The 17,475-nt window shown below is 47.7% G+C and overlaps 1 protein-coding gene across 1 annotated transcript; it reads right to left on the bottom strand.

Annotated features, from left to right (window-relative positions):
* Window positions 1-1,504: 1,504 nt before the first annotated feature.
* On the bottom strand, window positions 1,505-6,418 carry NYX (nyctalopin). The gene is made up of 2 exons (XM_009071670.1): window positions 6,397-6,418; window positions 1,505-2,904 (listed from the first exon to the last, which is right to left on the bottom strand). The coding sequence occupies exons 1-2, from the start codon at window positions 6,416-6,418 to the stop codon at window positions 1,505-1,507; spliced, it is 1,422 nt and encodes a 473-aa protein (XP_009069918.1).
* Window positions 6,419-17,475: the final 11,057 nt, after the last annotated feature.

Genomic DNA, 17,475 nt, shown 5'->3' with positions numbered 1-17,475 from the left:
CCATTCCCACCCCAGCACCAGTGGGGACCAAGCCAGGGAAGGGGTGGGGATCACATTCATGTTGAATTGGTTGGGAAAGCGCAGGAGTGTGGAAAAACGAGGGGATTTGGAAAAAATTCAGTAGCTTCTTTAAATTAATGTCCATTTTTATTCCTATTTCATGACATTTTAGCAGTAATAAATGGTTGCTTATGCTGTATCATATCATATAAACATGTACATCATAGTACAATAAGCCATGCACAATGATTTTGAACAGTTGAAATACCACAGAAATGTATTTCCATACAGTCACTTATTTTTTGAAGTGTTGCTGCTTAACACAAATGTAAGCACGGTCAGGTTCTAAGTGAAAATATTTATGCTGCATTAACTAGCTTGCCATTTGCTGCAGACCATGAAAAGGACATTCATGTGCACCCATTTGAGTATCCTAGAAAAAAAAAATCAGAGTTATGCAAGGATCTCCAAAAAAATGGGGTTTGAGCAGTTAATTATTTTTTGCGAGCAAAAAATCAAATCATTTTATTAATGTGCTTTGATACATAAAATATTATAATTCCTTCTGGTCATATTAGCAGCTTTCATTAAAGATTTCAAAGATAAGACATGTAAGATGCCATATAGAAGGAAATGTCAGCATGGTTGGCTAGTATGGCATAATATGACACATTGTGTGGTACACATCAGTGGTGGAAATGCAAAGTATTTAGTAGGACCTGGTTGCTTTTGCCATCACCATGCTCTGCCCCTGCTGCCATGCCATGAAATAACCTAGAAATAAAACCAATATATTCCTTGAAACGATACATTCATTGAATAAAATGAACACATTGAAATTACATTAATAAATATGTTAAGTAGCTTTGCCTCAAAGAAGAATGTGTTGACACACATGGGTCCATCTGGCTCTCCTGCACCTGTGCCAGGATAGCAGGGGGAGAAAGCATGAAAATCCTGTCTGTAGTCATGGCCATAACACTGTGCCCATCCTAGACCTGCCTGGTCCATGTGCCCTCCCTAAATGTTTTCCTTCGGTTCATGAGGGCTAGTGCTGCATCCCTGGATGCTGGTCAGGACTGCCCTGTTCCCTCCTGCATCCACTGGTGGAAATCAGGAGTAGTTCACCAGTGTTCACCTGCTATAGGTGTGAGTTTCTGCCAGGACATGGAGTCCAGTTTTGCTGCTTCATCTCATTCTCATGAAATAGATATTAGGGTCACCTGGAGTTGACCCAATGGAATAAACAGTCCCACACTGCCATCCAGAGAGACCTCTCTTCCCTCTACTCTCAGTAGGGGACATTACATGTCTCTAGCCAAACCTCAACCTTACTGCTACTCATCTTCCAAGGGAATCTGGAGCCAGATCCAACCAGCCTAACCTGGAAGAGTTTGGAGCCAGTTATGTATCGGAGGCTCACGATACAAACTTTTCCCTAATGACTACGTAGGTGCAGGGGCTAAACACTTAAGCAGGACCCATGCCCCACACAGCCCTTGGATTATTTGCATTGCAAAACAATCACTGTAAAAAGTGCTGGAAGGTAAAAAGAAGAGGAGTCAGCCTCAACACTGTTTTCCCCCATGCCAGACGAAACCCCTTCAGTCTGTCCATCCAGCTGCGTAGTGTTACTGTAGACTTCAGTGGTATTTGCCACTTCTTCAGGAAGGCCCATCTGGAGCAAGAGTTTGGAGATAAGGCTGTTGAACCTGCTCTCTGTGGTAGACCAAGGCTCTTCACTTGGGGTCGGGCTCTCGGATGTGATGTTTAGCTCCACTGGGTCAAGACAATAACCTTCTGGTGACCTCTCAAAGAGCACATCCGTCAGGTCAATCCCAGCTACTGAGGAGGGGGAGGCACAAGGAATATCCCTGACAAGCCTGTAATTCTCCATCCACTCCTTGAGCCACTCGATGCGGCAGTCGCACTCCCAGGGGTTGCGGAAGAGGTAGAGCCTCCCAAGGAAGTACACCGGCTCGAAGACGGAAAAGGGCAAGGTGGTCAGGTTGTTGCTGTTCAAGTGCAAGGCGACCAGGCTGGTGAGGTTTTCAAAAGCCCCTTCCTCAATGTGGCTGATCCTGTTGCGGTCCAGGTAGAGGAACTCCAGCTCCCCCAGGTCCCTGAACCAGGTGTTGGAAATGTTCCTGAGAAAATTCCCCCCCAGGTTGAGCATCTTCAGGCGCCTCAGGCCATCAAAGGAGTTTTCTGGAAGCTCACTGATCAAATTGTCATTCAGGTACAGGTACTCCATCCTCTGACAGCCCTGAAACGCTCGCTCGTGAATGACATTTATCTTGTTGTCCTGCAGATTCAAGTATTGCAGCTTGCTCAGGCCCTGCAGGGAGTTATAGGCCACTGCTTCAATCCTGTTTCTCTCCAGGTAAACATGGGTCAGGTTTTCCATGCCCCTGATGGCACCCGGGATCCTTCGGAAGTTGTTCTGAAAGCAGAAGAGCTCCTGCAGGGCAGGCAACTCAATGAAGATCCTGTCAGGGATGTTGAAGAGGTTGCAGTCTGCCAGGTCCAGCCTCACCAGCCGTTTGAGGGCGGTGAAAGTTCGTGTGTGGAGATAGCGAATGTACTCGTTGTGGGCCATCTTCAGCTCAGTCAGGCTGGGCAGCCCCTTGAAAGCCCCTGGGGTGATGAAGGAGATATTGTTGTGGTTGAGTGACAGGGATTTGAGGGAAGGCAAGGTCCCAAAGGCTCTCTCAGAGAGGAACTTGATGCTGTTTTTGTCCAGGTTGATAGAAGAGGCTTCACAGGGGAACTCACTAGGGATCTGCCCCAGACCAGCACGGTCACAGAGGACGGAGCAGCTCCTCTCCTGGGTGCACACACAGCTGGGAGGGCAGGACCTCACACAGGCCCACACCGCATGGACGTGGGGGACGCAAAGGATCACTGTCGGCGAGGAACGCGCCGTCCCCACGGAGGCGGGGCAGGAGAGAATAGCATCATTAACAAACACATTAGTCACAACAGAGAAAAGAAATCACACTGTCTACCTCCCTTCTAGCCAGGCTAGTTGACACTGTATACCAGTGCTGACTGAGATGCTCTTGTGAAAGATTCCTAAAAGTCTTCTGCTGGGTTTTTAAACCCACTGAGATTGTATGTCACCTAGAACATCATTGCTGATTAATTCCTCTCCCCAAGAGAGGGACTCACCTAGGCTTTAGTATTTCTCAGTGTGTCTGTGACTGACTGCTCCTTGGCCAAAACATGTCCCTATCATCTTGCAGAGAGACCAGAGATGCTCTGAAGGTCAGCAGCTGTGGAGGGGTTTGCACTATTTCTGTGTGGGGAAGAGGGCAGGGCAGTGTTTGCTGAGCCTGGCAGCAGAGATCAGTTAGTTGCCTGGGGTATGTCAAATTCGTTATTTTTCCTTCTTTCTTTCCTTTGTTCACTTAACCAAACATTTCTCCACCAGAGCCAGTGAAGCACTGGAAAGGGAACTATCAGCTCTGAAAGATGCAGTGCAGTGTTTAAAAACACATTCCCACTGTCTACTGGTAGAACAGCATGAGTGAAAACAAATTAGGAGATATTGTTCAACTACTCACTTCATGATCTTATCATAGATGAGATACTCTGCACCTGCAGCACAGATTTTACTGTTTTTCCAATTCTCACAACAGTCACCACAGTGCCTCATATCTGATGGGAGCAGCCACTTTTTCCTTTTATCAGCCTGACATACTGTGTGGCTGTTGTTTCTTTTCAAGTTAGTCCTATGCAGGTGGGTGTACAACAAGGAAGAGAAGAAGAAAGCTCTTGGGGGCAAATCAAGGAACAAAAGGAATGGGAGACATCAGCCTCCATAGACAGCTGTTTATTGAGAGGAAAAAGCATCCAGTCAACAAAATATCTGCAAAATGAATTTACTTTTTTTAATTCAATATGTTTTTTCCCCCCTGAAAGAGGGGAAATTTAGGTTACATATATACAGAAGAAATTCTTTACTGTGAGGGTGGTGAGACACTGATGATGATGCCCAGAGAAGCTGTGGCTGCTCCATCCCTGGAAGTGTTCAAGGCCGGGTTGGATGGGACTCGGAGCAATCTGGTCTAGTGGAAGGTGTCCCTGCCCATGGCAGGGGGTTGGAAATGAATGATCTTTTAAGGTCCCTTTCAACCCAAGCCATTCTCTGACCCTATGAAAATAAAGTCATTGGAGAGGAGGAACTGAAGCCAGAGCTCATTTTGTAACTGCTCTCGCAGGCACATCCTACCTGCTGCTCAACAAAATGAGCAATCACCAGTGAACTCCATGTAGTCACCAGCAGGAAATGGTGCTACTGCTACTGACTGGGGTTTTTTTTCAACAAGACATGAAATACCAACAGCTTTACAACAGCCACCGTAATTACAGCATTGCTGGGATCATGTTGCTGCTGCTTTCCCCCTCCCTCACTCCTGCTGACTGTCCAGAGAGGGACAAGTTCCCAGCAGCTGAGCTGCCTCTCCCACCAGTTTGCAGCACAGTCATTGCCCAGTGCAGCTGCATTCCCAATGGGCATTTTTATTAAGACAGACTTGTGAGGTGATATGCCAGGAAGCATCAGCTTCAGCAGGTGTCAAGCTTTTATTTTTGCAGTTCCTGAGGCTTTAATGTACAGAACATTTCGAACTGCAATTGCTCTGCCTTTTCTCCATCCTTTTTAAAGGCAACATGCATGGGACTCTATTTAGGGGTTTACACTGCCTGTGGCTTCTGCAAACAGGAGACTTGCAAAACCAGTTGCTGGGCAGGTGCCCACTGAAGGACATTGACCCAGGTGCTGCCCAGCCTGGTTCAGTTCAAACCATCCTGGTCATGGCATGCAAAAGCATGATTTAGATACGTGGAGAGAGCATCCCAGAAGGATTTTAGCTGTGGCCTCTTTATTGAAATTCAGGTCCCATCATGCCTGGCAATACTATTGTGACTGGAGAATTAGCAAAACATCATTGCTTCGAGGATAAATGATAGTGAAGGACTCTGAGAAGCGGAAAGGATTTTAGACAGGTTATTATTTTGTTTGTTTGTTTCTGTTCTGCTCTTCTGCTTTCTAAGCCCTTATCTAACAGTTGAAAGTAAAGTACCCTTCAGTCAGGGCCCTGGGTAGACAACAGCTGAAGAGCCTAAGGACAAGACTGGGGGCACACACCAGCCTCAGATTGCTCTTTCTTTGTGCAGCCTCACCAGGGGCTGCCTGTCCACTACCCTTTGCACCAGTCTACCCTGCTGCATGCCAACAGGGGCATATGTTGTATTTGTAGGCAGTTACATAAACTGAGGGCCAGACAGATTAAGGATTTGCCTCTTCCCAAATGTCTGACCACAGGTGGCTCTCTGGAAAAGGATGGATGCAAGTGTTGCTGCCAGCAGGAGAGCCTTGTATGGGCTCAGGGTGACATCCAGAGGGGCGTATGTGCATAGGCTCTCCTATAGGTGAGGTTGTCCTGAGCAAGTTCAATGCTCAGCTCCAGCTCCCCTAGGTCACTCACATCTCTGGCCTTCAGAGCAAACCTCTGCCCACAGCTCTGTGCATTGCGTGCAGCATAGGAATGAGCCTGCTGATAACCAAATCCCCTCCCTCCCCTCCCTGCTTGTTCTCTAATCACTCAACAAAGGAAATGTCTGTACCCAAGCCATGTCCAGCCTGTTTTCCTTACACACAAGGGCCAAATCTGGGTCTTCTGCTAGTGGCATTTCACAGCAGATTTCTAAGATGTCTATTTTACAAGTGTAACATTCTGCATTGTGCAGGACATGGAAAGCAACCACTTGAGGACCACCCAAAGAGAAAATATTCCCCCCATCAATAGGAGCTCAGAGGAGTGCCTTGGCACCACAGTCTTTATGGCGATTTTCCCCCTTTTTCTTGCAAACCAAGTTGGAAAACATCCTCTACCTAAACCCCACCAAACCCTTGGGAACTGCTGCTGAGAGCACACGAGATCAGCTATCCCCTGTTGGCCAGATCTCCTCTGATCAACATAGCCTGAAACATTCCCACCTTACTCCTTCACAAAAATATATATTCTTTTTGCCTTTAATGCTCTGCTCACAGACAGGGTAGCAGCTGGAAGATGCCTCCAACTCATTGACACAGGGGGTGCTCAAAAGAGATGTGAGTTGAAGAAAAAGGGTGGAAATGCAGCAGTAAGGTCAAAACTTCTATGACATTAAGGAATAAACAAAATTCCCCCCCAGGGATATCTCTTTAGCTCTTTTAAATACTACAGCAATTCAGTATTTGGAAGAAAGAGTGAGATAGGAAAAAAATATTTGCAGAGTTTTAAGAAGGATAAAGAGACAATGATTGCAATAATTGAGTATTTAACTGCCACCTTTCCAAATGATCTGTCTAATCCACTATTGGGAAATGTAGAATAAGAGTGTACTCACCATTTAAAATGATGGCAAACATTACCTTGATTATTCCCTAGTGGCATTTCAGGTCTGGCAAGCAAACTTGAGGGATCTAAAAGCACATGGGAAGAACAGAGACAGGTTTCATCCTCTGTCATTTCCCTGCATCATTTGTCCACAAAGAGATCTATGTTTAGAAAGGAAGATGAAGGAAAAAGCTCTTCTCTCACACACTTTGAAACTGAAGAAGTCCCAGCACCTTCCTGGTGAGTATCTTTCTTCCACCACTGACCTTCTCAGGGAATCCTACGGCTTTGTGCCACTGCTTTTCAGGAGCTCATCCACATCCTTCCCACCAGCTGTGCCCAGGGCAGCTTCCTATCATCTGAAGTGGGAAAAGATCACCAACAGTAAGTGACTGGCCATCCCATCTCCCCAGGAAATATGTCCTAGTGCAGAGGAGCGTAATCAGCTTAGCATTAAATAGTTGAGACTAAAATTCCCAATGGAAATCATCTCAACGCATTGCTTACCTGGCCAGAGAGTGGCTGTGTCCTCCCTCCTGCTCATGAGGCTGCCATTAGCCATACGAGTCAGTCTCTGAAAAGTTGGCATTTTTTTCTCACAAGCTATCATTTAATGGCAGGAAAATCCTCTGTATCAAAGGAGGATTAGCAGAGATGGAAGAATGTGTCTGTCCTCTAAAGCTCCCAAAGCAAAACAGGGATTGCAGACAAACCAAACTGATGCTTTTTCCCCTCTGCCAACCTGCTCTCCCCCCCACCATTAAAAAAAAATACATTCCAGAATTGGACTCCTGCCACTGAAACAGCATTGCTGAAAGTCATTACTCCATTCCCCATTATGTAATGGCAGAGGAGGTGGGAGCTGGAGGGTGCAGCCTGAATGGAATTATATTTGGGGGCAAACACAGGCTTATGGCTTCGCTTCACTGAGCTCTCCAAGCAGACACAGCTTGGGACTCTCTTTCCCATGCACATTTTCTCAGTCCCAGCATGGCTCACACACTGCTGGGAGGATGCCAATGTGTGTTGCTTTGCTGGGAATTGCTCCTGTAGGTCAAGGAGATACCAAGAGCACCAGGAGAAGGGTCAGCAAACACAGGGAGTTTGCATGATGTATGTGGCCCTCATAATAAGTACCTCTGCCCTGACTATGGGTGTGTTTTGCCTGTGATGCTGCAGCTGGTGTGTGCAAATCATAAGGACAGCTTCTGTATGTGGTGATGTTTCAGCATTCAGGATGTGAATTGGGTTTTAAAGCCTTTTCTGACAGAACGATGATGGTTTCTTTGGAGAGTGGGGGCTGAATAAGTGAGTTATCTCAGCCTCCCATGCCTTAGGTAATTGTATTCACAGTGTCAGAGGGGAAAATAGCTCTACTCTTTATTTCTAAGTGAATTATTCTCGCTTTTCTGTAGGAAATGGAATACCTGATGAATTTATGCTTGATGCAGCAGGAAAGATTCAGCTGGGAACCAGCCTGCTGCTGCTCAGCTCTTCCTGCAAACAGCACCCAGCTACATCAGGTTTATTTTGCTTTGGCTTTCCATTAGTCTCAAGGCATCTGGCTGGCACCTCAGGAAATTTGTGTCTCTTTCAACAGCATATAAGCAGGCTGGTGCTGGGGGCAGGCTGGAGGGAAGGAAGTGACCCACATAGCACTGATTTTAGCTGAAGGATACCTTTCCCCACCACCTTGCTGCAACAACCCTCCAGCTTGGCACCACGCTGCTTTGCATGGGAGAGAAGAGATTTGCAAAGCCACAGAGAGGCACATTGCAGCTTCCAGCACAGAGCTGAAGCTGCTGGAGACCTTGCAGGGACAAAAGTGGCACTGTCTGTGTCCTCACAAGCACTGAGGCAGCTGATGTTTCCCCTGAAGATCCTGGCTCCTGTAGGAATACCTAGAAGCCACATCAAAATCTGTCTGATTGAAGTAAGCAGATCTCTGGCTTTTCAGCTTTTCAGCTATGAAAACCAGGAGGGAGGAGGAGAATGTGCTATTCCCAGCTCCTCCTTCCCCAACATTTACAAGAGCTAACAGTGACACCAGAAATGATGTCTCTCCCCAGGTGCACACATGTTTACAGCAGGGAGTGGATGCAGTGGGCAAGAAGGCTACATGGGACAATTTGGTGTGGGATCAGTTGGCAGCTCCACAGGGATTAGACCTGCAGCTCAGTTTGCACAGCAGCACTAAATCTGCTCCTCAGAATTGAGGAGAATCATAGAACCACAGAATTGTAGGTGTTGGAATGGACCTTGCAGATCTGCCCTCCTCGGAGTAGTGGTGTGGCAGAGCTGCTTGCCTGGCTCCAGTGGCTGAACACCCTCACTCCCCTGTTTTTAATCTCTAATAGCTGCTTTGCATTCATGGGAGCAGTGCTGGGGGTTTAGGTCCCTGCACCACAGAGCCCCCGAGCCCGTCCGCCCACCCTGGGCTTTGGTTTCCTGAGCTTCTGTAATAGCTGCCACAACTCAGTGCATACTTCCCCTCTTCTCACAGCCACAGCTGCTTCACACATCTGAGCCTTTCCTGCACACGTAATGGCTGGGGTGACCTCTGAAAGCTGCTTCAGCGTTTCTCAGCAGGGGTGGTGCTGTCAGCTCTGCCCGTGGGGCTGTGTTGAACACAGGGTGCTCACCCAGCCACACTGCACACAGAGCTCTGGTGGTGTGAGACTGGGGCAGGGAGGAGGTGTACTCTGTGTGGGGAGTGTTGTGCTGTGAGCAGACAGGGTGGACCAGTAACAGCTGTGCTGGGGTTTGAAGCTTCAGCACAGCCACCAACACCACCAGAAATAGTGCTTGGGACATATGTGATGTTGCTGTCTACAGGAGATGCAGAAGTAGCTGAGGAGCCAACCAGGACTTAAAGAGCAAGGAGTTGAGCCTCAGAAGAGAGAACAGCTTTTCCTCTGCGAGCAGGGGTTTATTTTTGTTTGGACTGAGGCCACCAAACCTTGCTCAAGCATTAAGTTCCAGAGCCCTGAGGGCACTTGTAGTTGTTAAATGGGGAGTCTCCCTCAAGGCCTTCCCTCATCCCTACCCAAATGGGGTCCCATTTCATCCCAGTCCAGGGCCTGCTCAGCTGTTCCTGGCCCTCTGCCCCATGTCACAAGCCCCTCAGGCTGCTGTGCCGTGTCCTCCTCGAGCTGCCTTCTGCTCATCCCACCCCAGCTGGAGAAGATCCAAGCCACTTCAAGATACCCCTTGGACAGAAGAGTTGCTGTGGTGTCCCCCACAATGTCCTCCCCCTGTATCTTCAGCAAGGAGGACTGTCACTTCACACCAGCAGCTGCCCTGCTTTCCCTCCCACCCCAGCTGTGTCCCGTGGTGCTGCAGCACACACATCTCCACTCAGCCATCACAGATCTGGGCTGAGTGGAGATGGTTTTCCTGTGGACACATGTCCATGGACTGAGCACAATGCCCAAACCCAGCCCAGGGGCACAGCAGCCTGGCAGCTGCCTCATGGTTGGACAGGAAAGTTCTTTTGTTGTTCTAGAAATGTTACAATAGTTGATCAAAAGATCTACAAGGCTGTTAAAAGCACATATGAAGAAGTAACGGTGTCACTTAGTAATTTCTGTCTTCATGATGGACATTAAAGAATTTACTTAGTTTAAAACAAGCCTGGCAATGTTCAAGGCTAGGCTGACTGAGGCCTTAAGCAACTTGTTCTAGTGGGAAGGCAGGGACTAGGTGATACGTAAGGTCCATTCCAACCCCTAAAATTCTGATTCTATGGGCACCAAATCTGAAGTCCCAGCCCAGCAGCTGCTGGATGGCCAAGCCCTGCAGCAGCAGCAGGGGCCCAGGAGCCTCCAGCTGCAGCAGGAGCATCTTCTGAAAGGGAACAGCACACTCTAGGGTAGGCAGCCTGAAGCAGATGCATTGCACAGCAAACCACAGGCTAGCGTGTTCATCTGTCAGCTCAAACCTCTGCTGACAGCCCAGTTAGACATCACACAGCCCCCACACAAAGAGGACAAGGAGCCCTGGGGATGGAGTGTAGCTCCATCAAGGTCAAATCCTCCTGCCAGGAAAGGGCAGGACTGAGACCCTTGTCTGAGACTGTCCAGAGCACTGGCTTTTACACCAGCGTGTAAGGTCTCTTCCAGCCCATCCTGAGGATGTAGTTTCATGGCTCACTCATGCCAGTAAAACAGAAACCTTTCCAGTGAAAAAGAAGTGTGGGCTGCTCTGCAGTGAGGGGCTGGGCATCTGCCATGGAATCAAGTACCTGATTCCTACTGCAATACGTGTCCATTCCAACCTCTAAAATTTTATGATTCTAAGAGTTCTCTTTCCAGACAATGTGCATTGTAATACAAATAGCCACAAACACACCTTTCACCCATACCCCCTCCTAGCTAAGAAAAGGGACATAAGAAAGTCTCCAGGGCTCCTCCCCACACCTGCATGAGTAAAAGTTTCCCACATGGTGCAGCACATCTGAATGGCATGTGTTGGGCCACTAAAAGTATGTCATGGGTAAAGAAACTCAAGGAGCCCAAACACGGAGCGCGTGAAACTGGTGAAAACACATCATCATTTCAGGGCACACCAGTGGGAGATGGAGCAGTCACTGGGGGCAGGAGCTGCCCTGGGAGCAGCCAGCAGCACCCATCTGCCACGCTGCTTTCACCAGGCCTCCAGTGAGTCCATCTGCAAGGGGTTTAGATTCTCCAGCTCCAGTAATACAGCTACTCAAACATCCCCCACCTGATGTATGCAGAGTTTCTGCACGGGTCTAAGATGATTAAAGCTAGCAGAGCTTGGGGGTGGGAGGGGAACAGCCACTGCAGGAGATAAGCTCACATTTACACCCACATATTCTGCTTCCCACTCGTTCCCTGCCTGTGATTTTATGGGCTGCTGCCACCTCCTCCTCCATGCCAACCCTGGGCATCACCAAAACAAAAAGCCTCTATGGCCATGACACTGCAAAGACAGCAAATCCTCCACACTGGGGTGTATTTATGGATCTCAGAAGTATAGCATTTCTGCTCATGCAAAAAGCTTTGTTTCCTGCCAGCTGCAGAAGAGCTCAGTACCTGCAGGAGAAGGGTTTCAACACCCTTTTCTGGGACATCGAGTTGAAGTTGGCAGCAGGGCAAATACTGAGCCTAGCAACTGGTGATGGGAAGAGAAAGCTCCACTCCTGCAGCAGCACTGCAGCCTGCTCATCCCTCAACCATTTCTAGGTTGCATCCAGGCATGCTGTGCAGGTTGTGTTGGGTTCAGAGGAGTCTGTAGGCAGGTGGGGAAAACCCTCTTTGCTCTTGTTGGAGAAGCTGTACCACAACAGCTGGGCTTTAGCAACAAGTGTGTGGCAACAAGCTGTTGGACTGTGCCTGATTTGAGTTATAAATAAGTATCTGGCCTCCATGTGTGGTGGGAAGCAGAAAATAAATGAGGAGGCAAACGACTGTATGAGGCAGGGGGAGGGAGATGCTGCAGATGAAGTTGAGCTGTGGGAAATGTGATAGAGGGCTAGACATTCAGCATTAAAAATAAATCACACCAGGGCTCTGCAACATACCACAGCCTCAAAAAAACACCTGTCTTCTACCCTGAATTTCACACTATGGTTATTATTACCCTTTGACTTCAGCAGCATTTTCACACTTCTCTGAGACTTACTGGGTTGTGCAGAGGAGACACATTAGGTACATGAGGATGTGGGACAGGGAAGGGACAGCATGCAGGGCCATGAATGGCAGCACCTCTGGAGCATCCAACACACATCATCTCCCTCCTTGGCACTCTGAGCATTCATAGCAGCCACTCAGGTGCACTCAGTAACAGCCCACCCACAGCCTCTCCATCTCCCACCAGAGCAATGGACTCACCAGTGTGGCAGAAATGTTCACCTTGCCCTTAGGGAAACTTCACTGCTCAGGGCTGCAAGTAGTGCAACTTAAAAACTGCAAAATAAAGAGCAGGCTGTGGAAGCGTTGAATGAAAGCACCAAGCTGGGACACACTGAGACTATTATTTGGGGTAGATGCTTAGTGGGTGCCTTGACAGAGCATCCCACCAGGTCCAAGGGACCCTAACAGTACTGCAGTTGGCTATGTGTTGCCCTAGGGTCTCCAGCTGAAGGGCTACAGCATCAGGCCTCAGCTCAGGGTACAGATAAGAAAAGACACAGTCCCTCACTGCTTGACAGGCAGCAGCATCTTCACGGGAATGGGATGAGCAGCCAAGGCAGGAACACATTACAGTGAGGTTGGCTTATGCCAGCAAAGCCCAGATCTGGACACACCTTGCCTGAGATCCACCCCTGCAGCTCTGGGGCTGTGCCAGGCAGTGGCACCTGTGTTTAGGTGGCTCCATTCACACTTGAGAGACCTAAAAAGGATTAGGTGTTAGGCAGGGTATATCAGCAGCACAGACACTAAAACACCCTCAAGGCTCTGAGCCTGATGCTTGATCTACCAAGGAACAGAAGTGTTTTGTGAGACTGCAGGCTCAGGCAGCAACTGAGGGAGATCTAAACGCTGTATTTATTCAAGCATGGAATGTGCCTTTCACCTTTCCATAAAAAAGTCTGCTGGGCGTTTGCCTTTCCTCCTTCATGACTGTGCATGACCCACCAGTCCAGTCCAAACACGCCCTGTCAGGTGCTGCTGGGACACTGCTCACAGACCTTGCTCTTCCCCACCTTATTTTGTGCAGGGAGTGCAGCCCTCATCAGCTGGGCAGCCTCTCCAGCACACGCTCTGAGCTTCAGCCCACGCCAGCCTGAACTGGGAATTTGCCACCACTCTCCTGGGAGCAAGCAGGGACAAACTGTGCTCTGTGTCACACAGCAATGCTGAACACCAGCAACTTCAGCCACAGCTCGTACAAGCAGCAGGTTTTTCAGTGCTTGCCTGAGGAACAGCAGCCTAAGCTCTCTGCTTTCCACCCTATGGGGAGAGCCAAACCCTCTCCCCTATAGAAGTGCACTACCAACAGAAGCAAAGGGCCAGCACGGATCAAAAGGGGACTGTCACCCCCTCCTGTTGAAACCGTGACACTGTGCAGCAACAGGAATAGATAATGCCAGCAGCTTCTGTCTGGCAGAAACATGCTGAAAGAGGAGATGGGATTTGCAAACACTTCCGGAGGGGGTAGAGAGGGGAAGCATCACCTTCTGTTTCCTGGACAGCTTCTGCATTTTGCACTGAGCAAATCTGTAGATAAAATAGAGCAGCAGCCTCAGGAGCAGAGAGCAGACCCAAGAAAATTCTGCCATGAAAGCCCTTGCAGGCAGCTCTCACTGCTGCAACCCCTCTGGAGACCAATGCCCCTGGCCCCATGCCTGACAGACATGAGAAAAATCAAGGCTCAGAGACTCTGGGCACCAGCAGAGCAGAAGCTGCAAAGGTCACAGTTTTGCACTATAATTAATTTTGGAATGGGATTTTTTTGTCTTTCACCAGGCACATGCAAAGTCCATAGCAGAAGTGGGGAGGGAACACCTCCCCAGAAGGTCCCTTGGGCATTCTCAGTCCATATGTAGAAAGGGAAATGGCAACGTGAACAGAAATACAAATCAAAAGACTTGTGTGTCTGCTTTTGAGCAAATCTGACATAAAGCTCAACCAGGGCCTAGAATAGCACTAATAATCAAATGGAAAACTAACAAGTAATTTGTCTCTAATGTAAGCTAATCATTTCTAAGGGAGGAATTAATTAAATGGGGAATTAAATCAGCAAGAATTTTCAGAGTGACCATTTCTGATGAGATTCAGTTAATGAGCTATCTGATAATCATGTGGGCTTCATTTTCTTCTCCTCTGGACACAAGAGGAGAGCAGGAGATTACTGCAGTGCCTCCCCCTGCCAGGCTACACCCTGAGACCACCACACCTTACTGAGCCTCAGCCTTTTGTCTTGACAAAACTGGAGGGAATGAAAAGCAAAAACCAAAAGTAGACCAGTGGCAAGACACAGCTGTTAAAAAATAAATAGAAAAAAAAAACTGGTAGGTGAGACAGAAGGAAGTTTGCTTTGCAGAAATGGCTCACGGGGTCATGACGCACTCTCCTGCCTGAGCTCCAAACCAGCAACACAGTGAACCAGAGTCAAAGTCCAGAGCCAGTGCTCTCCAGCAAAGAGGGGGGTAAAAGGTGAGTGTCCCTCCCTCAGACATCTGCGAGGCACTTGGAACAAGAAAAATCTCATTTTGCACGGCGTTTCAGCTATGGCCAAGCTGTTAGTCCTGAGCAGGGGATGGGAGGTTGAGGCTCCTCCACTGCCATTAGTAGAACCCACCACCGTGCTCCGGGTGCAGCACACAACCTCATCTCTGTCTGATTAGCCAGGACGGTGTTTATGTCCATGTCACACTTTTATGACAGCTCTGTGCCAGCTGCAGGAAGAGAAATGATCTCCAGCCTTGTAGAAATGCAGAGCTGCATGGGCAGGCACCACCTGATCTCTCAGAGCCTGCCAGCACAAAAATAACTTCTCAGAAACACTCAAACGTATCCGAACAAGCAGAATGAGCCAATACTGCTCCAGCACTGTGCATCACAGGGCTGCAGCACTTGTGATCCAGCCCCCAAAGCCCTAAATTTGGATTCACTTGGATTTGCTGCATCTTCAAACCAATGTCTGAGCTCACCTACTTTCAGTTCTGCCATCTCCTTACAGCATTAAGTGCCAAATTCGCTAACCACCCTCCTGGATGGAAAAGCATAAGTATTTACACTTCAGGGCAGTAACTAATCTGTGGCACCTCTGATGGGTGAGGCTCTGCAAAAGAAAAAATATGTTCAGATCCCAGTGGAACTGGGGGGGGGGCAGTTACACTATCCATGCCATACACAGCCTGTGTTTTTCCACACATGAATGGAGGTCAAAGAAGGCAAACTGAAAGCTTAGGGCTCTCTCCAGAAATAGAATTCACTGTTGCTGATTTGTAAGATGATTCTCCAAGTGTTAGGATTTTCCCTGATACTGCATGTACTTGCTGCAGTAACACAAACTGATAGCTCTGAGACATCTTGCAGTTTATGCCTGAATGGCAGTAATAATAATAATAAAGCAAAACATGAAAGCTGTCAGTGTCTGTTAGCAAGTTCACATTACAGAACAAAATATTCTCTCCTGGAACACGCTGGGTTTTATGCAGATTCAACTTTTCTGGGTGACGCAAATGCTGTAAAAACAACTCTGAGTCATAGAATAAAATCACATAATTCTCCAAAGCCAAATAAGGACAGAACTCAGCCCACTCAGCTCAGCTCTGACTTCCCATTTTCCTGGTAGTAGCAATTTTGTTTATCTTCCTTTCTAAACAATACCATTTCCCTTGAAATCCTGCATTTCCTACCACCCAAGCCCATAGCTGGTGTAAATACAGGTACTGTGAAACATAAAATCATGTCCCAGCATCTGCCAGGCCTAGTGTAAAGCCTGTTATGTGCTCTCTGGGACTGGCTTTGCTAATTGGCATGAAGTCTTTATGAGGAAGCTGGAAGGCATTCTCCCAGGCTGTCTGTAGTTTTATTTTGATATATTTTTCACCAAGAGTTCATTTACAGCCCATTAGAGCCAGGCTTGGGTATTTTATGAATGTATTACAGCAGCACACGAAGAGCACTTAATGCCTTGAGTCTTTACAATGGTTTCTAATTTTGTAACACAACTGAACTGTTTCACCACCACATCTCCCATGCACCAAAGTGGGCAAAGCCTTGTGCAAACAGCCTTGCAGCACGTAAATAAAGCCTTCAGACTTGACCTGTGGGTGGTATATAGCATGTCACTCTCCCCTTGTCATTCTGCATCAGCAGTGCTGAGCTTTCCACTTTGAAACCTTGAGACATTTTATTAGCAGAGTGGGAGGAACTGTATGAGAGGAGCTGAATGTAATAAAGAGGATGTGATGTATTTGCAGTACATGCAAACATATGGCTTTATTTATTTTCCTTCTCCCTGGCTTGACAGCACCTGCATGAGAGCTGAGTGGCTGCACTGGATACACAGGTTGCAATGTTCCCAGGGCAATGCACCATGGTTTTGATCTAACTGTACAGCAGGTGAGACCCATTTGTGTCCTTTCTAGCTACTAACAACTTTTTAGGGTCCAGTCTGGAAGCTGCAGTGACATAGCCCTGGCTCTACACTTTGCAAAGCAAAAGCCTTTCCAAGCGTGTGAGAGTGCAGCAGGGTGTTTGCATAGTGCCTGATGAGATACCAGTGCCTGATTAGGGGACACACACACACTCCTGGGTACTGAAACCATTAACACAGCAAAACCAAGCCATACTCAAAGTGTGGGACTTTTCAAGCAGAAAGAACAAACTGTGCCATGATCTACCAGAGCTTTAGCTCATCCCTCTGCTGCAGGTCCAGCCAGCCAAGGCTTCCTTGCACAGCTGCACCCCCTGTCAGCCTTCTGTTTAGCTATCCCTCCCTCTCTTCCCTGCCCTTCAGACTCTTCCAAGTTACCACTAGTAACTGAATATATTTACCGAATATAACCGAGGTCTCCAAGAACAGACCTCATGCACGTCTGACATTTTTGTGTTGAACAGTAGCATTTATGTACTTGAGGCATGTTTTTCCACTGCTGTTTTTCAAATGCAGTAAGTTCAGTCTGGTTTTAGTGCTGCTTTATTTCCTGAAAGGTCTACCAGATCTCTAACAGAGGCTGTATCACCGACAGGTCAACTGAGAAAAAGCAGAAGTGGTGATTTATTCAGACCCTTTAAAACTCCTGTATCATTAAATCCAATGTAACTCAAATGTTTGAGAACTGGTGAGAAGAAAATATGTCTCTATTAAAGCTCCAAGACCCTTGTCTTTTCGATTAAGGAAAAGAATTTAATACTTTTGAGACCACCCACGCCATATTCTTAAGAGAGGAAAGGCAGGAAACAATCTGACATTCCCCATTTGGGGAGAAACTGAAATACTTCAGAGTTCCTTTATCTGTCATAAGATAGCTAAAATGAAATGACTGGGTTTTTTACTTTCTTGCCAGCTTTAATCCACTGATAAGCCTAGAAAACTCAGTGATTTCACCTGGGGCTTACATGAAAGGACAAGTGAAAGCTGCAGGTAAGCATCTCTAGAGAAGAGAAGG

This window comes from Acanthisitta chloris, unplaced genomic scaffold (genome assembly GCF_000695815.1).
Source record: "Acanthisitta chloris isolate BGI_N310 unplaced genomic scaffold, ASM69581v1 scaffold4333, whole genome shotgun sequence".
Classification (NCBI taxonomy): domain Eukaryota; kingdom Metazoa; phylum Chordata; class Aves; order Passeriformes; family Acanthisittidae; genus Acanthisitta; species Acanthisitta chloris.
Note: the sequence above shows the minus strand (reverse complement) of the source record. Positions and strands in the feature narration are given on the sequence as shown.

Bases quoted from the DNA above. Each gene is read 5' to 3' on its own strand.
- NYX (XM_009071670.1), bottom strand. From the start codon at position 6,418: ATGTTTGCCATCATTTTAAATG. The intron at 2,905-6,396 runs GTGAGTACACTC...CCTCGCCGACAG, and splicing joins GTTTGCCATCATTTTAAATG to TGATCCTTTGCGTCCCCCAC.